At 32.2% G+C, this 27,331-nt stretch overlaps 1 protein-coding gene across 14 annotated transcripts in view; it reads right to left on the bottom strand.

The window, feature by feature from the left end:
- Positions 1–27,331, bottom strand: part of Tomosyn (syntaxin-binding protein tomosyn) — a 65,826-nt gene that overhangs the window by 37,004 nt on the left and 1,491 nt on the right. For 12 of the 14 annotated variants that reach the window (XM_015330109.2, XM_015330112.2, XM_015330110.2 and 9 more), the window contains exons 2-5: positions 10,581–10,678; positions 6,466–6,648; positions 6,164–6,298; positions 3,079–3,142 (exon numbers count right to left, since the gene is read on the bottom strand). In XM_015330109.2, coding sequence (XP_015185595.2) covers positions 3,079–3,142; positions 6,164–6,298; positions 6,466–6,648; positions 10,581–10,678 — 480 coding nt within the window. Of the gene's footprint in view, positions 1–3,062; positions 3,143–6,163; positions 6,303–6,465; positions 6,649–10,580; positions 10,679–27,331 lie in introns of those variants that run through there. The other 2 variants (XM_015330114.2, XM_015330113.2) reach the window with 2 other exon arrangements.

Here is a 27,331-nt window from a genome sequence, read left to right as displayed (position 1 = left end):
AAACGTTTTTCTTAACCACTGAAATGGATAGTAAAAAGTGCATATTCAATATGTAATGCTTTAAGAATTGAAACAAGGCAATAGCAATAAGGTGGCAACTGAAAAAATATGCAACGTATACGGTGCAGGATTGATAACTGATAGGGCAGTCAGAAATTGATTTGTAAAATTCCGTTCTGGAGATACGATCTTAAAAGATGAACCGAGTGCAGGACGTCTTTCCAACTTTGACGAACCTTTTAAAGGTAATATTGGAGCAAAATCTAATAGATACGTTCAACAGTTGCAAAGAATGCAAAAAAAAACTCCATAAAAGGTGTTTTGCACTTATCAGTCGCAGAAACACCATTCTTTGTCTCATAAAAAACGAAAGTTATTTATGACTCACCCTAATAATAATAACAATAGATAAAATAGATCTGAAGCGAATGCACGAATCGATCTTCCTGTATTATATCCGATGTAGGTTAGCTCGTTAAAATAATCTTAAACGACGTTGCTATCTACTCAAGGTTGTAATTGAGATTTTATAACTACCGTAGATCAATATAAACTTAACAACAGTAGTATAGAGCATACTCACGTATAGAACAATTATTTATCAGAATCATAACTGGATTATCAAATTTGTCTGTACTTTACAATATTATTATCGCACGTTCCTCGTTTTAATCGCATTTCGTCAAAATACACAATAACAATTTTTCAATTATAATTAATAAGGATTCATCAGAATTATCGATACCAAACTCTTGGTGTCTGTAAACTTTCTTTTAATGTGTATAATGTATATATTATATATCGTTGTTTGTAAAACGCTTTTTATATTTACATTTAACACGTACAACACGTGCCTGCTGACAATATAAAGCCTGAAATTAGCAACGACAAAATACAATGAATAAAATAAATATTCGTACGCTATTTTTAATAATCGTATAATTCTTTTCTAAATTAAATCAAAATTAATGCCATATCGATAAGAAAATAATGTTAACAATACTTATAATCAAACATTTTTGTCAAGTTGATTTTCATCAAAATTGATATATCATATAGATCTGTCTATCTATTTTATATTCTGTAAATATCATCTAACTCGATCGTTTCTAGAACGAGTTATAAAATCGCTATTATATTACTACTGTATAGTAAAATTCAACACTTCAATACTACTTTAAAAAGATTTAAAAATATGTATAAATCGTACTAGAATTGACCGAGTTTGATGATATTTACAGGATGTATAAAAGGCGAGTATACAAAATGAAAGTATATCAGAATCTACGAAATATATAATATACTCGCTTTTATGAAGAAGCTTTTTATAAAGTATTATGTATTGTTCTTTTTTTTTATTTATTATGTATTATTTTCATATTACACGCGAAGAACTTTTTCATTCCTATTAAAAAATTCAGATCTCATTCTATTTTTTTTTTTTGAATTTGTATAAAATTCTTTGATTTGCAAATAGCATGAGAATATTTTTCGTATTCACTGTATATTATAAGCAAAGGTATGACAAAGTAGCATTACATTTGAAATATTTACATACGTACACATTATCCGATAGACGATTATATTTCCGACAAGTAGAACTTACACGTCAATGGGCAAAGAAAATATTCTACGATGATAAATTGAATAAAGTGTGATAAACCACGATTCAGTTGCAATCCGTAAGTTCGGATAGCATATATAATCGTTAAAAAGTGTGACGTTAAAAAATCGATTAGAAGTTTATGGTAGTTAGACGTCAGCCCTTCTCGATCTTCGATTCCAAGTGGCTTGGAAATTTGGATGACTCTGCATTTTTACATGTTGCTCCCTCCTTGCTTGCTTTTCACCAAAAGAAAATATTAGGTGATTCGGAAAGTCGTTTCGTTTTTCTTTTGTAAAAATGAAGACAATTTTTGCTTCGAAGTTAAACCTAAACCTTTCAAGTGGTCATAAATAGTTGAATTTGATAAATTTAACCTCTCATCGATCTCATGGGTTACTATTTGTCGGTTTGCATCAACTAATGCCATTATTGCGTCAGCAAAAAACGAAACGACTTTCAGAATCACCTAATAGAACAAAAAATCAATTGAATCATCTTTTAACCGATGTATTATAAGATAGGATCGAGAAAAGTTGCGTCTAACGATGATACTTAAATTTTCGTTAAAGGAAAAAAGGCATCGGTTAGTATTATACAAAGTTCATCGATACGATCAACAATTAAAAGCATGCATGCATGCACACACACAACATGCAAGCACACACTTCTGCCACTTAATGGGATTTAAATACAAGACATTCGTCAAGAAATAGAATAAAATAGAAGACAAATTTGTAATAGGAAAAAAAAAATGAAAAAAAAAACATTTTGATAAATCGCGATGATTGATTGGTCTTCGATCATAAATACGTCAAATTATAATAGAAGAATTCTAATGAAAGGATCGAAATACGAGAAAAATTATCCTTTCTAATAAAAGTTTTTTTCTCCTAAGGTAAGATCCTTCGTTCGAAAGTTAGGTCAGAGAAAAAGAGAGAAAAAGAGAAAGAAAAAGAGAGAAAGAGAGTGAGAAATAGAAGTTTTTCTTGCATTCTTACCCCGACAATCTGAAATAGCACGAATAACGACACGTCACTTTCGTTATAGATTCGTTCGAAATTTTTCTACGTTCAAATACTTGACAAACCGATCACTTAACTCGAACTTTGTTTTCTCTAAGCGTACACCATAAATCACACTTTCTCCGGATATGAAAAAAAAAGAGAAAAAAAAACAAGAAGCTATGCGGAACGATAGACGATTAACCTCGAGAAGATAATAATGTAACATCGCAAGCAACATGGCAGATATTCAAAAATGTGTTCCGCCCACGTATTTATGATCCAAGAATAATATGAATACTGCCGTTTTTATACATCTTACACATAAAAATACAACCTATCTTTATATTATATTTGTTTATATATATATTATATATATATATATATATTATAAATATATCAGTGAAAAATATTATGGTTATAAAGGATGGATAAATAATGCAAAAGAAACGTACTCAAAAGCGCGCGTACCTTGCTCAAATCTAAAGGATTATCACTCAAGTGTACTACAGCACCAGGATGGGTCTTTCTAGATCTGAAAAATATATATATACATACATGTGTATAACATTATTCTTGCCTTGTTTCCTTGTTTATTGTTTTTTTTATTTTTTTCTTTTTTTTTTTTTGGAAGGGAAGAGGAGAACAATTTCTTTCTTATTTTTTTTTTCGTCTTGGTTTCCATCAAGTAAAAATATACATTAAAATCCGTTCCATTTTCATATTAGTGAGGGAGAAAAAAGAAAAAGGAAAAAAGTGGTGGTATGTGTGATCTATTACATGCTTCTGGCCTTTATAAAATTCGTACTCTCTCGTCTAGTTTTTTCTTTTTTTTTTTTTTGTTGTTATCATCACACGTCAAGACGTTCATCTAATGCACCTGCGGGCATAACACAAAAAGTAAACACAACGATAATTAGGAAAGGCAACGGAGTAGTAGTAGTAATCACTGGAGCTGGACGACGTTCAAGAATTTATGGACTATTCCGAACCGGCCCCGGCCAAAACCTTATTTCAACTTTGCTCTTTAAAAACCACCGTCAATTATAACCAAGTGTAAGGAAAAAAGAAAATAAAAAAAAAGATCTAAATCGATACGAACTGTAATAAATCTTCTCTCGCTTAAATCATTTTTAAAAGCAAGGATTATAAAAGGAAAGAATCGCAAAATCATTACCGCTCACACCCGCATATACAAACAGGGGTGGTGGTGGTGGTGGTGGTAATGGTAGTGGTAGTGGTGGTGGTGGTGGTGGTGGTTGTGCATTCAAGTTTTCAATTAATATCCGTCATTTGTTCCATTTGAAATATTGGCCCAGACTAAATTCGATGGCCCATATTCAAAACGCATTGTTTGACGATAACAACCCGACCAAGCCCTTTTGCTTTTCGTAGGTTAAAGAGCCGATTCTTATAGGTGTACGTACGTACCTGACATCGAAGATCTTGAAAAACAAAAGGGTTCTCTAATAGCTCTAAAGAGGACGTTCTGAATACAGGCCCTTTACGTTTCTCTTCCCTTTAGCATGCATATTCATATAACACGAAATGGCAAACGGAAAATCGAGGGTTCGTATTAACGACAGCGGCCTATTCTTTTGTGTTATTTTCCCTTCTCTTCTCTTCTTCTCTTCTAGTTTTTTTTTCTTTTTTCTTTTTCTTTTTCTTTTTCTTTTCTTTTTCTTTTTTTCATTTTTTTTTTCCTTTTTTTAGTATTGAGTACTGCGCAACACCCTCTTCGTATGTGACATAGCTATAACTACTCGATACAGAGAAATAGTAAGTACTCTGTAATCTTACTCTCCACACCCTTTCTTTCTTTCTTTCTTTCTTTCTTTCTTTCTAACAATAAAAAAAGTACCTTTTCTTTTTAACCCTTTGACTGCGGTGCGCTCTCGAACCAATCCATTAATATGAACGGCGGAATTTTTCGCATGTCAGTCGCTGCGACTGTTTTTCCATTGACTACTGACCAAAACAGATAATAATGGCAAATAAAATAAAAATATGAATTTTTTTTAATTTTTTTAAAGTAATTTTTTAAACTATTTTAATTTACTTTATTTATTTTGTGCATTTCTTCAATAATAATCGGTAATTTAAATATAAAAGAAAAAATACAAAATTTATAATGTAAAACAGAGTATAATAACTTTTAACAGGATATTTGAATAATTTTAACCTAATTATAAAAATAATAAAACGATAATGAACGAATAAAGATAATAAAATTAAAATAGACGAATTTCAAATATAAAAGCAATTAACTAAATGACATTGAAATAATATTTAGTTGCTATGTTACATATCACTATAAATTCCATGTTAAATTAATCGGTAATATAGCAATAAAGGTATTATAGTAAAAAAAATACAGAGGGCCTATGTATATTTACGCCTTTCGTGTATATTGATGGATTTGTGAGAGCGTATATATACGCCTTTAGCAGTCAAAGGGTTAAGCATGACCGTACAAGGTGTTACACAATCATCATGTGACTATCGAGAAAAGCATTAGCTTATCGTGGTTATTAATCAAAGTTTCAAGATAATATCTAGGTTTTAATTTATTGTAATTATTATACTAGAATAATAAATGAATTATAAATTATCATTAACGAGATGATCCAACGAATTAAAAAAATACGCTGTAAAGAAAATATTTCGTTGGATTTATATACGTATAGATAGAATGCGACAACATTTCTGATATATTCGTGGGCTAAAAAAAGGAAAGAATCAAATGTAAATGTTGTTACATTTTATGTAAGTAATAGTACAACCTGGCCACTGTGGTACCGGTTAAACATCCGGATACAATCCATCACTGGTGGCACATTGTGATATCATCTCGCAATCAGTCGCGACGCGACATTACCGCGTACCATTCATGTAAACCAAAACTATATAATAATTCGTGCTTGTTGCACGATTTACTACATTCGATATCTCAATTAACATAACAACTTGTTAGCTTATTTATTTTAGATGTACATCATATTATATATTAAAATGCTACAGATAAAAAAAATATATATATATACATATATATATATATATATGTACTACTCGATTTCCTTTGGCATTGGTGTCACGTTTTCAAAAAAAAAAATTCAAGAAAAATAATCATACATTTCCGAAGTAACTTGGGTAGGCATCCCAGCGAATAATTTATGCATTTATTTAGTACTTACCTATCGCATCAAGGAAAGAAAATGATCAAAATTAGGTTGGTAGGTTTTTCGTAAACTGCCTTCTCTCGCTTTGCAAACAACGAAACAGAGATTCGCGTCTAATGAGATATCAGCATCATCATCATCATCATCATCATCATCATCATCATCATCATTATCAATATTACGGAGTGTGATAGGAGAAAAAGGGTTGGAAAGTGGTTGGTGTTTTGTGTGCTGTGTGAAAATGTGTTTATATTTATGTGTATTTATGTGTGGAAGAGGAGGCCTAATTGGCGACGATCGCAACGGTGTATTATATATATATCTGTGGTCAGTTAAACGCGTCATTACTGTCTATCGCAATGATTTTCCATACTTACACTTCAATAGCCTTGTTCCAATTAATTACGTATCCGGATAGAACGAACGTTTCGATGTGAAGTACGTGAATATTGCCACGTTCGGTGCCGACGTAAAGCCATTTGCTCTGAAGCGGCAGATGGATGCAGGTTATCCTATTGGAGAGACAGAAAATACAGATTTTCGAATGATTGGATTATCACGAAATGTCCGATGTCATTCGATGACATCCGACCGACTTGATTTATCACGCTACACATATATACAATGATAAATAACTAATAATATATTATACGAATAAGAAAAAAGATAATTGACTGACCTATCTCGTTGAAACTTCAGACTCTGCACTACCTGCGGTATCTTCTGACGAAAGTTCCATAGATGTAGGGTGTCGTCGGTTGTAGCAGAAATAAGGGCACCCTCGTTGATCAGGAACTTCAACTGCATCACCGCCGTACACCCTTCGTGTTTTACGTGAGCGTCCACGCCTGGTCTGCCCAGACTGAGATTGCGTGATATGATCTTTCAGGAAAATATCCAATTGCCTTCCGACTTTGACTTCGTTTAAATCGAACGAGATATTTGATAACATATTTTGACCTCAATACTCGATACTACCTACTCACATATTTCGATTTCTCTTTGAAATTTTTCCACGAATATTACAAAGAACACAATACATTCCACATGAAATACGAAGTAATTATGAATACTTACGAGAACAAAATTCTCAAATATTCCAAGTTAAGCAAGCAAGCGTTTAATATTTCCGAGTCTGAAAGCATCCGTGTCCGCGTGAACAGTTTTGTCTGGGGCGGAGAACGAAGAGGGGTGGAAGAGGGTGCTCTCTTTCTTCAGATAGTAACATGCGATAAAAGTCAAAGGAAAGAACAAAAAAAGAGAGAGAGAAAAAAAGGGTGTAGGAGGTATAAAGAAAGATTGTATTCTTCGTATCGAGCGTGAATTCGAGTTAGGATAGGCTAGCTAGAGTTAGCTAGTAATCTCGATGGTCGTGATAATAGCACCTTTGGAGGAAAGCCTAACCTCGAAGAGCTCCTATATATATATATATATATATATATATACTATGTACGTGTCTGATAAATAGAGCTCGACGGCCACGGTAGCCGCAATTGTCCACTATATGTCTGCGTCAAGCATCAGTGCTGAGTAGAGAATTAGTAGGATCGAGAACAAAAAATAGGATAGTACGAGTTGCTATATTAGTCTCATTGGATCTGACCTTACTCGATATTTTACTCTAAATAAAAAACTAAAAAGAAAAAAAATCTAACCATTATGTACACCACATTTGATGATAAGTACGTATTTATGCACATATGTGTGTGTGTGTGTGTAAATATATACCGGCATACGTAGCAAAAGATAACATTTTGTTCTGCATAATCATCAAATTCAAAAGACACGAAGTTGGGTCAAAGCAATTACAATTGTTTTTTATCGAACGTAACGTTTAAGGGAAAAATATAAAATGCAACCTTTTTTTCGCGTCGATTATTATCACTGCATCATTTCGACTATGTCGTTTGTTCTTCACGTATTTAATTCCTTTTTAAGTAAATTGCAAGTTTAAAACTATCATAATTCCCATTTTATTTTGTAACTTTTTCAACGATAACGAATGTAAAGTAGATGATAAGAGAGAAAGAGAGGATAACGTTTTTTTTATTCCTAACGTAATCCGGATTGTCTTAGGGAATAAATCGTGTCGTTATTACGAAGGTAAAAACGTAGTATGTTTGAACGACGTTGTGTTCGAGAGCATCATGTGCCATTACTTACGTTCAAACGATGTTCTCACTCTGTACAAAGGAAAAACCGAGGTTGCTACACTCAATCTTAAAAATAACGTTTAACGGACGTAAGATGCGGAAGTTCAAATGACCCGAACACGGCGTTATGCAAAAATTCAATAATCCGTTTTTATAATTCTAAGAATAAAATCAACATGAAAAAAGATTTTCTAAGAGTCGACAGTTGAGATAAAATAGAAATTTTTTATTGAATTGATCGTAGAATCGTTCGTTGGTGTATGTGTATATGTGTATGCATATACAATTTGAAACAGCGCAAAGTATGTATCTCTCAAAGGGAAGCAAAGTATATTAACTTGGAAGCTAATAAACATGTTACATGTATACCATCGCAAAGTACACTACTCCTTCCCTTTTGCGAAAAGCAGTTGATGATAATTGCCATATCATGGGAGCTACCACGCTTACAACCGCATCGTTATCGTCACCCGTGTGTTGACCACGTTCAACGAGATAGGTCAGTGAAAGCAGTCGCATGGAAGGAAGACGCCCAAGAGAAAATGCACGCTCGATGAATGCTGCATTAACCTTATACCATAAAAGATTCCGAGACATATCTGCTACCTAAGTTTCAATTTCGAGATACACAAAACAATAAGTTTATACGATAAATAACATATGTAATATAACTAATATGTCAATGAACTTTTGGCGAAATTTTATAAATGATTTACATGCTAAGTAATATTTTACATTGATTTTTTATTATTATCTAAAAATTATTCTAATTATAATTGACTATTATTTGTATCTTCGATTGTAAAAAATATAACCGTTATTAAAGACCATTAACACGTTAGTCGCCCAGCCCGTTTCGGTTGAGTTTCTCGTCAGGCCCAAAATTCGACTGTCGGCGCGCCGTAACGTAAAGAAGCGATAAGTAGAAATATCAACAATGCAACCCGAGTATTATGGTTATATTATATTATTATATTTTATTTATCGAAAATAATAAAATATAAAAATATCGTTTATTTACCGAACATAATAAAATATAAAACTATCTTTTATTTATCGAAAATAATAAAATATAAAACTATTTTTTATTTATCGAAAATAATAAAATATAAAACTATTTTTTATTTACCGAAAATAATTTTGTTTCAAAATAAGAAATGTGATAAGTTTTTCCAACTAAAAATACTATAACTTCAACAAGAAGAACGTCACCGTATACGGAGAAGCATGCCCGTCTTCGGTATACGGTGCCATGGCGACGAACGTGTTAATAAAACATATTTAAATTGTAATGTCGAAATATTCATATGAATATATATTTAAAGAGAACGTATCACCGGATACAAACAACACACCTTACAAATGCATTTCCGGCCGACAGATTTATTTATTCCGAGCGTTGTAAATGGGCGGGCGCATACGCGGAACTCTCATTATCGTTGCAATGATATCGCGCGATAATTATGCTGCAATTAGCGTAATGTTCCCAGTTGTTATATAATAATTGGCTAAGCAATTGTTACGCTCTTTCAAGATATTCAATTTCAAAGTAAACTTTTCGAAATAACGAGAACATTAAATTCAAAACCGGTAATTCGTTTTCTTAAAGGTAAAACGAATTTCTCGAAGAATATTTTAAGGGATATTTTGAGAAGGATGTATATATAAATTGCTTGAAAAATCGTCGGAAATTCAAACTACGAACATCAGTCGTTGTCATCGACGACGAAGCTTCACGATTTAGAACTCGTAGTCACCTTTTCTCCTTGGAGAAAAGCTCGGATTTGGCTTAACGTACCAACGAGTCCGAAGAAGCCGGTTTATCTGAGATATTCGGCTCCTTCCATCCTTTTTCGGTTCATATTTGGATCAGACGTGACGAAAAGGCTTAGATAGGAGAAATTCTCAGTTTAAAATTTTCTTTTTTTTTTCCTTATTTTTTTCTTTCTCTCTCTAATTCGGCACTCCACCCCTTTTTCTCGGAGCGATCAATAAGTAACAGTTACGATCGTTTGATACCCCCGTTTAAATAAATCACAAATACGACCCAGTTTTAATCATGAGCATGAACAACATATATCTTCTTCGTTCATGCGTTTTATGTTTAACTACAAAATGGAAAGGGGGGTTGGTTGGTTAGTTGGTTGCTTGCTGATGATCATTAGTCGTGCTATCTTTAGTACTGAAATTATATATTCATCTCGTTCTTACCTCTTTCTCATTTCTAATAAAAGAAGACATAAATGACGGAAAATGTTTTATCCGATACACGACGCGAATCTTTTATTCTATAGCTACTTAAATAATACGTCGACATATTACATATAAATAAGTAATTAAAATATAAGTATTGATATCAAACAAGACCAAAAAGAAAAAAAAAGTAGTATATTAAAAATAATCAAGTAAAAAGATTGAATGTAAAGAGACGTTTAAAAAAAGAGGTCGCGGATTAAACTTGTAACGAATCATCAATTTAAAACGAGTAGCCCATAAGAAGACTTATGTTAGAAAAAAAAAAGAAAAAAAATAGAAAAAAAAAACCTAGTCGATATTAACTAGAAAATATAAGAGAAAAGTAATAAAAAAAAAGTAAAACGTAAGACACGATGTTGAGGTAACGATACCCGTTAAAGGATACATCCTAAGGGATCCTGATTTAGTACCAATCGCAAGGAGCCTTTGAACTGGGTCGAAAGCAACGGCTGTCGGTTGATGTGGAAAGCCATGTCTGAATGTCTGAAACATATAAGAGGCATTTGTGTTTCATAGCATCTTTTCCGTTTTAGCCGACGACGACGACGGCGACGACTACGACGACGACGATGACTGAGAAGGCCATTCTCTCATTTCAACAAAAGAGGTGGTTCTTCGCAGGATATGCGTGGGAGAGAAAGAGAAATGGATCCAGAGTGAAGGGCAGCAGCATTGTTCGTGCAAGCATATCATCTATATCTATATCCGTGTGTGTGTGTGTGTGTGTGTGTGTGTGTGTGTGTGTGTGTGTGTGTGTGTGTGTGTGTGTGTGTGTGTGTGTGTGTGTGTGTGTCTTACTTGTGTTCCGCGTCAACTGGTTGCCATTAATTCTATACCTTTGTCGACGGTGTCGCGTCTACCTTACCCCCCTTCCCACCTCCTCATCCACTCTTTCGTCATCCTCCTCCTCCTCGGACACGTAACTCTTATGATCGTGTGTTAAAACATATATACACTTATACTTTTAAGCGCGCGCACTACTAAACTCGCTCGAACACTGAATCAATAACGTGGTTTGTCTCTCGTTCTTTGATGCAACCACATTCTAAAGACGACTATAGAGAATGACAGAGAGAAAGAGAGTGACTGAATAAATGTATGAATAAGTATATGAATGTGGCAAAGTAAAAAGAGAGAGTGAGAGAGAGTAAGAGAGAGAGAAATGCGCTTAACATAAGCTTTTGCTATACGTTTCTTCTTCTTCTCTCTCTCTCTCTCTCTCTCTCTCTCTCTCTTTCTCTTTCTCTTTTTCTACATCCTTTATCGTAATTCGATAATAATAATCATGATGATGACCATGATAATGATAATGATCTTGACGATTACAAATAATAGACACTTCACCTGGGAAAGTTATTTATTTCGATGACATAATCACAATGCACGTTGCAGTTAGTCAATTTCATCATCGAACTACGTCAATCGTCGTATTAAAATGTTGTAATTATTTTATAAATATAAAGTACCTTTTTAATAGTCAAAGAGAGAATTTCGTTTCTTTCAAAAAAAATCTATTACATTTTTCTTTGTAATTTTTTTCTTTTATAATTCTTTTATACGCTCGAATGAATTTAAATGGAATAATCTTGTATAAATATATTTGAAATGCAACCTTACGCGAATCATAGAAAATACTTATGTAGTTTAAAAATCAGGAAAGGGGGGCGATAGGACAAGAAGTAAATAGGGAACCATTGGATTACATTAATAAATGTAATCTAAATTTAAAAAAGTGTAATCTATAAATAATTTTACCTTACATTTTGTAAATTCATCTCTTTAATTGTAATAATTTTTTAAATCATTTGATTCTTTTTATTATAGTTTTTAAATTGATTGATGATTGATTCTATCAACTAATTTGTTAATTGTCTAATTGCATTAACTTAATCCTTTAGATATCAAAAAAAAAAATCATGTGTGCAGATCACACGTGTTAGAAGTAAAACCTTTTTAAAACCTTCGCTTCGAGAGAATAAGTCGAATGCAGAGTATCAGGAGTAAGATAATTGTAAAGTTTATTTACTATAATAAAAAAAAATATCATGTGAATGATTTTCAAAAAAGTTCGATGAGCCTACGAAGAAGTTAGTCAATGATCAATGAACATTGACTGAACTACTTTTCGTAGACTCTCGTGCATTGACGAATTTCTTCGTAGTTCATTGATTTTTATAAAATGAAAAATTTGTTTTCCTACATTCGTGCATTGACTGAATTTTTCGTAAACTCGTAAATTGAAATAAAAAACAAATGCATACTGTCTTCTATCTCATTCTCTCATAGTCTATAAATCCTATATAGATGTATATACGTATGTCTCTTGTTCTTTTTTTAGTACCGTAGTCGTTTCATCGTCTCGTTTCCGTTACCATGGATTTTCGTTCACTTTTTTTTTCAAATCACCCCCATTCTAAAGAAGTTTTCACTTCAAAAAAAAAAATCAAGAAAACATCTAATGGAAATATCGATATATAAGGAAGGATAGCATTGTGTTTTTTTTTTATTTGTTATTATTTCAACCTTTACTTAAAATTTGATATTTCCGATTCGCAGAACGAGGTGCATTGACGTTTCATTTTATTTCAAAGTTTGCAATATTTCCGGGAAAGCATGCATTTCCGTATCATAACGCTCGAATGTACGGCGTTTCATTACTTGCGATCCACCGTGTTTTCTCTGCTCTCTATCGGCGTTTCCAATATTTTCCTATATAGACGATAACATGGGTGCTATTAATATCAAATGTTACTATCAAAATTTCAATATTGCTCGTGTCTAACGCATGCAAGCGACCAATATATATACAAGGTGCCCGAAAAAGCTCGGAATCAAACTTAATATCAACTTGTTTCATCCGTTTGACCTAAGTAATATATGTGCTACAACTTTGATCCCAACTTTTTTGAACACCCCATACATGCATACTTTCGCAACTATGAAAGGAATAAAAAAAAAGAGAGAGAGAAAACTATGATTCCTTGTAGCAAACGCTTGATTTCTCACCGTACGGATGATATACGGAAAGCTAATTTCTAAACGTGACATACAACTTTTTCTTCAAATTAAAATCGAATACACCATACCAAAACACGCGTTAGATCAGATACTTTTCCGAAAAAAAAATAAAAAATAAAAAAATTCATCTCAAAGATAATTTTTAATTGTACGTATAACCTAGAATTTCGTTAATGCGTGTATGCGGCTAGGAATGCATCCAGGAATTGTGCGAATAAAGCGTGATTAAATCAACGTGGAATGCATTAACGTATAATGTGTGTGTAGACGACGTTCGTGTAGAATTTCATGAAAATAAATAAGTAAATACGAGAGAGAGATCTTAAAGTGCATCATTTTTATTGAAAAATATCGACAAATAATTATCAACAAAGCGAACATACGTCGTTCTACGAGTTGCTTTAACGAATATATGAAAAACTAGATAGTCCTCGTTGTTAAATAGACGTGAAAAGAAACTAACGGGAAGTAGGGGGTAGAGGGAAAGGAGGACGAAGAGGCAAAAGCACCGGTTCAGGTTAAATCGCGTTGCCCGAAACGGATGTGTACGCCGAAATCGATTTTGATGCAGTAACGTGGCGGCATGGCCGTACAAAACTGCCCGCGTTCTATTTCATTCTAAGAGATAGAGAGATAGAGAGAGAGAAAGATAGAAAGAGAGAGAGAGTGAGAGTGGGAGAAACAGAAATAGGTTAAAATACAACGATACGAGAAACTTACGAATGCGGCACCACATCTCTTACCTACTCAGTCTTACTATATTACACACGTCCGATTTAAACTCGTCCGGTGGTTGGTTTTGCGGGTGCTGGTTTTTTTTCCCTGGTCAATTTTCGACATTTCCCCTTACGTCCCTTTTTTTCCCTAACGACTAGAAACCTTAAACTTAGGACAACGCTCTCTTAACTTTACGACATCTTTATATATATAATTCTTCTATGCGTGTGTATGTCACTGAACTCCTCCTAAACGGCTGGACCGATTTTAATGAAATTTTTTGTGTGTCTTCAGGTGGATTCAAGAATGGTTTAGATTTACAATTCGGTTCAATTTAAATTGTTTATTTAATTAATTTTATATTTATAAATTGTTATACGACAAGTTTATAGGTTGAAGTTAGTCGATATTTTTTGTTGATATGATACTTTTCGATATATTCGATATATTTCTCTTATTTGGTATCTTCTTGACCTATCTTTGACCTTTTTAATAAAAATTTTCATCAAAACGATCAAGATTGTTACAGCTTATTCAAAAAAGTTCGAAATTTTCGAATTAAAGACGTGTGTACAGGACAACGTCTGTCGGGTCCGCTAGTTTATTTATATTTTTTGTTCTTCTTTGTGAGTTTATTTTTCTGGTCCTTTCTTTCTCTTGGTTCTTTCGTTATCTCGAGGCCAAAAAAAGGGGTCAGCAAACAAAAACGTATATTTATTTATTTTATATTTCATGAAGAAATAATGAAGACTTTCTTTTTGCTCGATAAAAGGATTATCTTTGAGATGGGTTAAAAAAAAAAAAAAGAATTGAAAAATAGTGCAAACAATCGTCCATTTCGAATTTACATTAGTGGGAAAAAAAAGTAAAAAAATATAAAAGGCAAGGTATCATTGAAGGTGATCATTGTGTGTCGGATTGGATGTATACCGTAACGAACATTTATTAGTTCAATCAAACAAAATCGATTATTCCAATCGCACGTGCTTCAATTAGTTGAGATAGTTAAGGTTCTGCCGCAATATTACATACAGATTGTAAAAGTAGCTCTCATCGGATTGTTACGACACAATTGGACACTCCGTTGGAAAAACGTTGTTCGACATTCCGTAAATGAGTACGAGTTACGGAAATTACACGGGACATACAGAAAACGTTTCCCATTAATTCTCTGCACCGTGCCAATTTTCTCAAACTTTCTTTCGTAAATCGAATTTAAGGATTGCTCCATAAAAAAAAAAAGAATTCCTTCTTCTTCTTCTACGTACGTATATACAAGTCGCTTATCTCTTTGGGGCACGGTGGGATTAAAAGTGTCCCACCTTTTTGATACACCATAATGCACGGTGGGATATTTTTAGTCCCACCTCGAAATGTTATTGCAATAGCTACACATGCTCATAAGTTTATATTTCGTCTTATTTACGCAAAACAATTGATTATTAACTCTTTTTTTATGTTTTTACATTATGTAATAGCTTTATTAATAAAAAATATACCAATTTTGTTTAATTTAAAATGTAATCAAATTTCTATGCAACATAGGGCTATTTTATTATCTGAAATTCTATGCCGCAAAGAGTTATATGGTAATTAAAACTAACGATTTTAGAATATATAAAAGAAAAAAAAAGATCGTATTCGCGTAGGACATAGAACAAAATTAAAAGATTATAGAAACGATTGGGAAAACCTGTAAAATCGTTTCCCGTATTCACTTTTGTAAACGAAAAACCTATTGTTTTATTGATATGCGTAAACTCGTTGGTGGTAACAATACCTGTGTTATAATCGTAGTATAATGTTGTTCCATATCGATCATAATCGGATTTCGGTATCGATGTGTATGTGCAAAATTTTTTGAAAAAAATAAACGAAGATACAGTTCTATAATAAGACACCGAATAATTAACCCCGATCGCGTTAAATTTAAGAAAATGACCTGCTGCGCTGTTGCTACACCTTTAATAAGTTAATTTTTTTCTAGCGACATTTTTGTTCCCCCCGTCGAAAATTAATCTTTCCTGCACTCAATCGGGAATAGTTTCGTCGAAATGAGAATGAACGCACGAGTACGCTTGTATAGATTTGAAGTCATTGTTTCGCCAAAAAAGTACTGCAGTTTTACGCGTCCTTTCCAACGTCGAAAAATGGAATTTTGCCAAGTTTTAGGTTCTGTCGCAACACAACAGTTACGGCATTATTCTTTCTGATTAAAGAACGAAAAGCATACTACGCCACGTCGAGTAGATTAATGAACATTAAAGGATTAAAATTGGATACTGCTACTCTTTCCTCTTCCAGATTTCTTTTTTTATTTCTTTATAAGCTAACCAATAACACGTCATTTATTCGCGTTTATTCGTTTACATGATTTTCCTATTATGGGTTAGACGAATTTATGGCATCATTTGTTACATTAATCCGCGATAATTTATTTTCCGTTTGAACTAATAAAAAATAAAAAAGGGGCACTTATTTAAAAAGAAACTTCTCCTATATTTTAAGTCTAAAAGATAGTCTATAAATTATCCAGCGTATCGTTAGGACGATTTCGATCAGTGATTCTCATAATTCGGAATATCATTCTACTCTTTATCCAAGATAATCTAACTCGAATTTCTTAGTGTGTTTTATATTATTATTATTATTATTAATTGGCATTAGGAACTCAGAAGTTCATTGCCGCAAATACCAAATCCCGCCATTGTTCCCGTCCCTGAGCGCGATCCTTTCATTCGCGGTCTTCGTATCCTATTTCTTTTAAGTCCCTTCTAATATTATCCTCAGTGTGTTTTATATTATAACAAAATTTGTAATATAATATAAATTAGCAAATATATGAAAATAATCCTGTATAATATTGTAGATTAGATTGTGCAGATCGTACTTAAATAATTATCCCAATATTCATTTCTTAAAGAGCCAAATGTATCCCAAAAGAATAATTTCCCTTTTTGTTGAGAACCTCTGGTCTGAAGAGAATCCGTACGTTTGGTAGTTAAACTATATACACATTTACATATCTAACGTACACAAGAGACCTACTTACTTCGTATTTCATTATTTTCATACATTTGTATAAAATTAGTTGTATCAAAGCCAGACCTCAACACTTGTCTTACTTCTCGACCTGACGTATGAACATTTGGACGTTCCTTTAACGAGTCAAGGCAGAACATGTACAAGCATTTATACGTAGATATACTCGTAGAAAAGGAACATCCTTGAGGATGGTCAGAAAATTCATTCTCGAATCTTCAATTTGACTTACAACCTAACATTACTCATATTTTATTCACGATGCAATATCATAATTCATATTTATTTTTATTTTACTTCGTTAATTTGGTAATAAAGTTCCAGATTGCCCAATTTGATTACAATGAAAAAAAAAAATATATATATATATATATATATATAAATGAGAATATGACAGTAATTTTGAAAAAAAGAAAAGTTTCTTGGCAACTAACAAACGAACCGTTATAGTGTGAAAATCGTATGAACTTATTTCCGTCACGTTTAGGAAATTTACATAATATTGAGGCAGTCTTAGCTGCAATATCTCCCCTTTTTTATATTCCAACAGACAATTCTAAGAATTCTAGGGAAAAAAATATTGAAAAAAGTTGTCACAGTGACGTTTCGATTTATTAGAATAATTCAATCGTTTCCAAGACAAATTATTTTGTTCTTTTTTATTAAATGGCAATAAATACGTTTGGAACAACATTAATTTATGAAAAATGATTCGAAATTGATTGAAAAGTGTGTCAAGTTAACTCGTAGAAGTTATTTAAACTCCAGGATTTCAGGAGTTAATATTGAATATGTTCACAGCTCTGCATTGGATCAATAATCAGCGTTTTCTCTATTGTTAACATACTTTCCTAAAGCACCCCTAAAGCACCCCTAAAGCACCCCGACTAGAGATAGACCGACCGTCTATAAATATGCGCAGTGTAAGTCATTTATTGGTCCATGACACGCTTTTTCTCCGTTTCTTATTTTTATGCAATTTCTTTTATTCGAAGAAATGATAAAACTTCAAATAGTAGATCCATAGAAATGAAATTATTCAAATTAATCGTAAATTCATACGAAATAGAAGCTCAGAAATAAAATTTGACGTGGTACGCGTATCTATATTAATTAATTTATATAATTATTCAAATTTGATCGAGGTTTTTCCGATAAAATTTCCTAGACGACGACCGGAACGTAATATACCAAACGAATTTAATTGCATTTCAATTCATCATCTACCTTATTTCCGCTCTATGATTTTCATTATTTTGCTTAATTTGTAACGTCAACGTCAAGCCTCTAAAACGAATTTTCCGCGGCGTAATATAATCGTGGATAAAGTGCACCGGCAACCGCGTTAAAGTTTACAAAGATACGATTAACTACTACTTACAAAGCATCCAGGGTTTTCCCCCCCATTTATAATTAACGCTTCGTTTCGCCTACCATGAACTATCCCACCACCGCACGTACAATATAGGTCTTATAAGATTTTTTTTCATTCATCTTGACGATGACTTCCGTAACAAATAATCGAACTATTTTACCGTAAAACATTTATACGTTCAATCTAACGCATGTAGAGATGCACCGCCATAATCATTATCAACGATTCATAATAAAAAGATAAACCACTAATTATAAGAGGTACCTATAATGTTACTAGAATAGATTACAATGTTCAACATACCTTAAATAATTGTTAATTAATCGAAGGAAATGTGCATTGTAGTTTAAAAGCACTGTGTATAGTTTTCACGCACCTTCCATTTCGAAATCCACGGTTAGACTGACACGACGTCCTCTATGATAGTTCTTTCATCGAATGTTGTTTATATGACTCCAAATAAGGAAATATTATTTATTACGAATATTATACCTGTTATACATATGTGTATCTTTCGGAAAGGTATGTAAACAACAATGAATGAAAGAATTTTCACAGAGGATAACGAGCCAGTCTGAAGGTGAATTCCGAGAAGGACGATACTCCTAATACATATTTCGTGCTTTTAAACATCGATACATATTCCTATCAATTAATTAACAATTATTTTAATATTCTAATCCACTTTACTTATATTACAGCATAATTTAACCATCGATGTCATCACTACGCAGGAACGATAAAATAATTACATTAGAATAGAAAAAAATACTAAAATAAAAACGTAACAATCTTAAATTCTCTTAATCAGGAATATTATTACCATTGCACACATGCGCAATGTTTTTACAGTCATATAAACTACATTGAATAAATGCAGTTACATAGATGACCGCTTGTCAGACTGAAGGTGAATCTCGAAGAGGACGATACTCCGAACATATATTTCGTGCTTTTAAACATCAATACACATTCCTATCGATTAATTAACAATTATTTTAATATTCTAATCCACTTTACTTATATTACAGCATAATTTAACCATCGATGTCATCACTACGCAGGAACGATAAAATAATTACATTAGAATAGAAAAAAATACTAAAATAAAAACGTAACAATCTTAAATTCTCTTAATCAGGAATATTATTACCATTGCACACATGCGCAATGTTTTTACAGTCATATAAACTACATTGAATAAATGCAGTTACATAGATGACCGCTTGTCAGACTGAAGGTGAATCTCGAAGAGGACGATACTCCGAACATATATTTCGTGCTTTTAAACATTAATATACATTTCCTTCGATTAATTAATAATAATCTAAAGTATAATTCATTTACAGACATGTACGATTTAAAGTGCAGTCGTTTCCTATACATTATTTTCATATTTAATTAATTCACTTGTTAGAAATAAATCTTTCAAATGAAATTCATTAAATATATAATTAAAATATGCTAATGTAATTATATCTAGATTGTCTTCATCCTATAATAAATACATTATACGAATAGTTTTTAATGCAAAAATTTAATAAGCGTAACGGTATACGATATTTTTTTCACTGTAGATTATACTATAATATTAAATTAAATAATTGTCATTATATGATAATTTTTTTAATCGTTTGAGTGCCAGACACAGCACGTTCTGGCTTTTACTGTTCAATTTCTAAAAGTGCAAACGCATCAGACTGTAATAGTCGAAAGTAAGTGTGCACGTTCGGTGTATTTTCCTACGATATAACAGAGCACGACATTTTTCGATAGAATTTTCCAAAAGATCCGTAACATTCATATGGTTAAAATTGAAAAAAGACAAAACTTTATTTATTGTTCATAGTTACCACTAAAATTTTCAATGGAATGATATTTTTGTTTTATTGATTGCACTGTCAAGTTGTCCCGCATTAACGTTTGTGGTTTACCTCGTATCACATCTATACAGATTTAAACACGATAGCTTGATTAGATTGTATTTATCGTGACACTAACAACGATCGCTGGGCTTTACATTTTCATTTTAAAAAAGAGACAAAAACAGCGACTGAAATGTTCGTTTGTTCTTACCTAAAAAGATCTATCAAAGACAAAAATCCATCGAAGACTTTCAATCACTGTCCTTAAATCTACCGAAAGCTTTCAGTCACTGTCCTAATACTGTCCTGAAAAGCTTCGATGGATTTAGACCCTTAATACACCTTCAGACAACCAACCTTCACAACAAGAAATGGATGACTGCTTAGTGCTCTCTCTCTCTCTGCTTTAGTTTTTAACGTGAAACGAAACGTTATTGTCTAATGTCACGATAAATAAAATACAATTATAGTACATTTTCAAACGTATATAACTATGATTAGGGATAAATGTTAATGCATCAGCACTTGACAGTAAGCCCACTATATAAATAAATATCATTATATTAGGTCGAGTCATAAATAACTTCCGTTTTTTATGAGACAAAAAATGGCGTTTCTGCGACTGATAAGTGCAAGACACCTTTTATGGAGTTTTTTTTTTTGCACTCTTTGCAATTGTTGAACGTATCTATTGGATTTTGCTCCAATATTACCTTTGAAAGGTTCATCAAAGTCGAAAATACGTCCTGCACTCGGTTCTTCTTTTAAGATCGTATCTCCACAACGGAATTTTACAAATCAATTTCTGACTGCCCTATCAGTTATCAGTCCTGCACCGTATACGCTGCATATTTTTTCAGTTGCCACCTTAGTGCTATTGCCTTGTTTCAATTCCTAAAGCATTACATGTCGAATATGCACTGTTTACTATCCATTTCAGTGGTTAAGAAAAAACGGTTAAATGTAACATTGACTGCATAAAAAAGTTAACAGAATACTAACTGAATCCTTATCTATACAGTGATATCAAAAATTCGTTTGTTTTGGTGACTTATAGTAGATAAATACGAAAAATAGATTCTACATAGCCACATCGGAAGTTACTTATGATTCGACCTAATATTACGAATTGACTTGTACTCATATAGGTTCGAATATTGAATGCTTCGTTCTCGTGAGAGAAATGGCTTATAAATTGGAAACGCATGACAAACGAATTAATGGTCAAAACTATTTCGATGACATTGATATTATTTGCAAAATATTCGCTATGAAATTCGATGTTACCTGTCGTCTCTCCCACTTCCTGTTACGTTATAGCTAACTCGTACTACCTGATATAATTAATTTCGACGTTCGTTGGGTCGAATCGAAACTCCGATTCACCGAGCAGATCTAACAAAGCTGTATATATATGTATATGTACACGAAACGGTAACAATTAATTGTCAAGAGAATTCCTATGACCCATAAGGATCGGAGAGATATTTCAAAAGTATCTAACAATGAAGCCGATATAAAAAAAAAAAAAAAAAAAATATATAAAAATCAAGAGACAAAAGTCATGCAAGAGACACGGTATAAATAAATTCGTATTCTCTTATGCGTCCTTTTTAAAACGAAATATGTATGTATTATACCAACCAAGCGTCGAAAAAAGGAAGAATTTTTCATGTCGGCGATGCCAACGAGACGATAAAAGGGACGATAATCATTTTTTTTTCTTTTTCTACTCAAAGGCACGACCCGTTATAGAAATTTAAAATGAAATTCGCGTGAAAATTTCGTATTATTCCCGAGAACATAGCAAAAGAGTTATCTTGTTCTTTTTTTTCTTTATTTTTTTTTTTTTTTGTAAAAAACATCCACCTCGATTGTGTTTTCAATCTATTAGATTGTAGAAATTAATTCTATGCCTCTTTTCTTTACAAAACAAATTGTATATTTATTTATAAAGTAATCTCACATGAAATTCTTTGAAATAATATTCCATTATTTTCGAGATAACGATTTTTCGTGCAACGAATTTAATTCCAAGGCAACGAATTTTAATTACTACACCTGAATAGATGGGTGTACGAAGATATTCAAAAAAATAAATTCTTTGAACTTTATCACCAAACTACGGACAACCTTATCGTTCAAGTTTGACCCCGAACAATTTCCAATATCAGTCATAGCTTGGTAACGAAGTATCGGAAACACCCGTTTTGCCTTAGGCACTGTTTTATCGATTAAAAAGAATAAAACAAAGGAGTAAAAAAAATAGATATATATATATATATATATATATATATAGATATATCCTATATGTCGAATATAAACCGGAGATACGGTTGTTGGAAATCTACCTCTGGAAAATTCACAGAGAAGTCAGAGTTTTCTGTATTTTCATCTCAACGATGCTCACTTGCAAATGTAAATGCAAATGTGACTTGCACGCGAAAGAAAAAAACAGAAAAAAATGGGAAAAAAAAAGAAAAGAAACAGGACTCGTCGCATCAGGGTGAAATATTCGAGGTTTTTCTCGCTGTTATCTTAACGTTATTTCGGTCTGTCCACGGAAAACATTGTTTCAATTATTATCAAAGGGAATAATAAAAAAAAAAAAGAAAAAAGAAAAGAACTTATTTCAAAGCATCGTCGAATATGTTATTCCGTCTAAAAAAAAAAAACAGCTTAGATATAATTCGCGATAAACCTGCTCGACCGGAATAATCTTTTAAAACCAAGTGCATTTTATAACTTTGTATTTCGATTCGTTCGCACCTTTTTTCCATCTACTATTATAAAAAAAAAAAAAATAATGAATGAATATAAATAGATTTTATAAAAAACGTATAAAGCTTAATTTTAAATCTAACGGGACTAGGATAACAGTTTGAAAGCAGCTCAAGTTTCGGCACAAAAAGGGTGCAAACTTCGAAGGAAATTTCACTTAAGAAGCATACATATCTCTTAATGGAAAAGCATCGGCGTGTTAAGAGGTTCGTAATACCTAATCACCGATCACGTGTGGCACACCCATTTATTTGCACACATCATACACGTAACATACATAGATATCTAGAAACGAAACACGTAATCGCGATCGACGTTTCATTACCGTTAACAATTAAGACTCACCATCGTTATCACCAAGCTTGCATTATAAATTGAAATCCCGTTTGATAATGGTGGATAATTTATAATAAAGAAGAAAATATAATTATTATAAAAGAGTAATTAACGGCATAGAATTTCAGATAATAAAATAGCCCTATGTTGCATAGAGAAATTTGATTACGTTTTCAATTACAATTGGTATATATTTTATTCATATATTATTAATTATATTAATTATATTAATTATGTATTACATAATGTAATAATGTAAAAACATAAAGAGTTAATAACCAATTGCTTTGCATAAATAAGACGAAATATAAACTTATGAGCATGTGTAGCTATTGCAATAATATTTCGAGGTGGAGACTAATAATGTCCCACCGTGCATTACGGTGTATCAAAAAGGTGGGACACTTTTAATCCCACCGTGCCCCAAAGAGTTAAACTAGAGAAATCCTTGTACCTATTATTATAATTATTATTATTAAACGATGCGATAGGATTTTTCTACATGTTATAGGGAACAAGTAGATCGATGGTAGATAGGTAAAAGTTTGTCATATAAGATATGACAGATAATCAAGGCTTCATTGTAGAATGAATGTTGTATAGATAAAGAACTGCTCATATTGATACAAAGACGGGTTTTTACCTTGGCTGATGGAAAAGGGTTTTGTTCTTGGCATGTATTCATATGTAATCATTTGCACAGTGAACCGCAAATGCGACCTGTACTGTTTCTCTCCTAGGCAGAAAACGTCCGCCGCGGGATGTGCCACGTCTCTTCGTTCGTTTACGAATAACTAAGGTAAGAGGGAACGAGAAAGGGGGTTGCATGCTGCTGCATCTGTTAACGATCATCTTTCTGCTACGTACAAAGCTTTTTCCGTAAAGCCGCTAAGTTTCCTCCTTTTTCATTCTTCTTCTTCTCTTCTTCTCTTTTCTTTCCATTTATATATATATATATATATGTGTGTGTGTGTGTGTGCATGTATTTTTATATTAAACTAGGGGTGCCCCGCCACGCGTTGCTGTGGCTCACAATCAGTCCGATACACACGTCTTTAAGTTAACGAATTATCTTATACTATCTGTTAGAATCTTATTGAACTAACAGAGATAATCATGACTCTTTGTTAATAAACAAATAATTCGCAATAAAATAATATTGCGATTATAAATTGAGATATAAACTATCCTATCTTTCAAGTTAGATGAAACTGCACACAGTGTGCAAAATTTTATTAAAATCGGTTCAGTAATTTAGGAGTCCATTGCGGACAAACAACGTGACACATAATTTATATATATTAAGAAGAAGAAGAAGAAGAAGAAAAAGATATACAAGCCATGAGAAACTTTCATTCCATGTGTCGCTGTAATACGCGTAATAAAAGAGAAATTAATTAATACCGATGAACTAGCATCCCGGTCAAGTGATAATACGTGTTATGATAAGATTGTTGAAAATTATCGCCCAAAAGAAGAAGAAAAACTGATACCGCTTAACTTGAGCCAAATTGAAATGCTAATACGAAATATATACGATAAGGGTTATAAATGCGGATTATTTAAATTGAAGAAGTTGAGTTATTACAATAATTACATTTTCAAAAAGTTATCGCGAATCTTTGGAAGAAAATTTGTCGAGTTACGTTTCGGTAATCATTCATGGTGGTTCGTATTCTAATGATTACGCGGTAAAATTGAAGATAACGTTTTTACGATATCTCCTCTCTCAAAAAACTACGTTTTTCGTACTCCGACAAAAATGCGTAAATCAAAGACTACCTATACAGAGAACGAAGCGAAACTAATGCATTTCCGTTAGGAAGAAAGAAAAATTCTCACATAAATGCCACTAAATCTAGACGAACGATCGTTTATTCTATCATTGACTATGGTGTTTAAAACAGAGATTCTCAACAAGTGGAAAATTTCTCTCTTGGGGAGAATTTTAGAATTTCAGGGAGAAATTGTAAACGCTATTCAATAAAGTTATATATGTGGTTTATAGATTATGTACAATCTGTTAAATTAATTTTTGAATATGCTTGAATTACTTTCTATCGGCGAAATGAAATGATTATTTAAAAACCGGAAAGAAGTCATTCGAAAAATGTTATTATAAAGATAAAAAAAACTAAATAAAAATGACTGTTAAACTATCTCGAGAAAGAGAAGAAAATGATACTCTAAACTATGATGAAAGGGAGAAGAAATGGAGCAAAAAAGGTTGAGAATCACTGATCTAGAAAATTACACGCCGATTCCGTTGGGTTTTTTTCCTTATGTTATTTTTTTCCTTTTTCACGTAGAATGATTTTGCAAGATGTCTTATCGACCGCATACCTACATACATTATACCGTAGCTTCCAGTTTACCGCATTGGCACTGCCACGCGTATTGTAAATCCATGCTTGCAAAATAAAATAGACGAAAAGTGAAAAATTCGAATAGATGCGTGAAAAAAGCACGTTCAAATTGAGATCAATCATTGTCAAAAGTGTCGATTTTAAAATGATTCGTAACACGAAACGACCACACGGTCGAAATATTATTATCCTAACAAGTTGAAACGATCAGAGCGCGTGCCCTCATCCTAAATGCATACCGAGTGCATCGTCCCGAATCTAATCCACCTATACGCTCTATTCCAATACAAAACAAAGCCGTTCTTTTTTTTCTTTTCTTTTCTTTTAACGTAAACAAACTGTACAGACCAATAAAAAATAGTCGAAGCATTTTTTTTAACTTATTTTCAAGATATAACAAAATACATTTCTCATAACTTGATGTGAAATTGAAAGTACCGACCGACTGATTTGAAATTGATGAATTTATCGATATTGTTGGAGGTAAATATCGAAAGAAATGTTTAATCCTAACAGACAAAAGCAGACATCTCTGGCCTCTATATTGATCAATGTTATCGTGCCTGTGGTCACTGTTACCGATCTCTCGTCATCATTTACTCTCTTTCTAACAAACATACTGCCAATAAATTTTACATCACCATCTGTTTCGCATTTATTACCAGTTAAGAATTTTCTATGAAATATAAATATAATATAACTGCAATATTTGTTTTTTTCCATTGACAATTTTTATTATAACACAAGAAAAGTTTCAAATTCAAACTTTGTATACTAAATTTAAATTTTATTATCAAAATTTGTATCTAAATAATACTATTCCAAAAAAGCTTACAATTAACTTAAATTTTGTTTTAATTAAACGTTAAATCCATTAAAGCTATTTAGAAATTAAACTGGTTTCTCATTTTATATATATATATTAGCAAAGAACAAAGCGATATGAATGTTTGTTTGGAACTAGAATGGTTGTGCAAAATCAATATTCATACCTCAAATGACATTTTCATCTGTGGTTGTTATCGGTATATGCAAACTGTAATAGTTGGTAAAGGCATCTCTCCTAATATAGACTATTAATAGAAGTGCATCTATATATAAATAAAAATTGTATACCATGTGTATTAATTATGCTGTTTTACAAAGTCATCTATAAGTATGTTAATACGTATTTAAATAATACTCTATTGATTTTGTAACAAGTATTTTCCAAATAATTTATAAATGGTAAAACTTTGCCTATGTAGACGTATCACACATTCTGCTGCTTTTCATTAACGCTCAGAATTTACAGAGTCAAAAATTAGATTGAAACATCTAATTAAATTTTCAATAAATTTAAGGTATACAAGAAAGCACTGTGGCTATGTGGAATGTACAATTGTAATTACAAATCTAGATTAACTAGAAACATTAACCGTGAGAAATACAAAGTACACTTTCGTAGAAAGAATAAATTAGCTGATGCTAAGTTCTTTAAAATATAATAATATAGAAGATTGCAAAGAATGATGCTGCCACTTCGTGTGGAAAGGAATATCAAAGACTTTCTCTTTTAAAGTTGAAAATTATAATTATGGAAGGGAAATGAATACATTTTCTTACTTTTCAAATATTTAGAAATAACTTACAAATT

The sequence above is a fragment of the Polistes dominula genome, unplaced genomic scaffold, assembly GCF_049000335.1.
Source record: "Polistes dominula isolate Pdom_NZ unplaced genomic scaffold, Pdom_raw_medaka contig_12, whole genome shotgun sequence".
NCBI lineage: Eukaryota > Metazoa > Arthropoda > Insecta > Hymenoptera > Vespidae > Polistes > Polistes dominula.
Note: the sequence above shows the minus strand (reverse complement) of the source record. Positions and strands in the feature narration are given on the sequence as shown.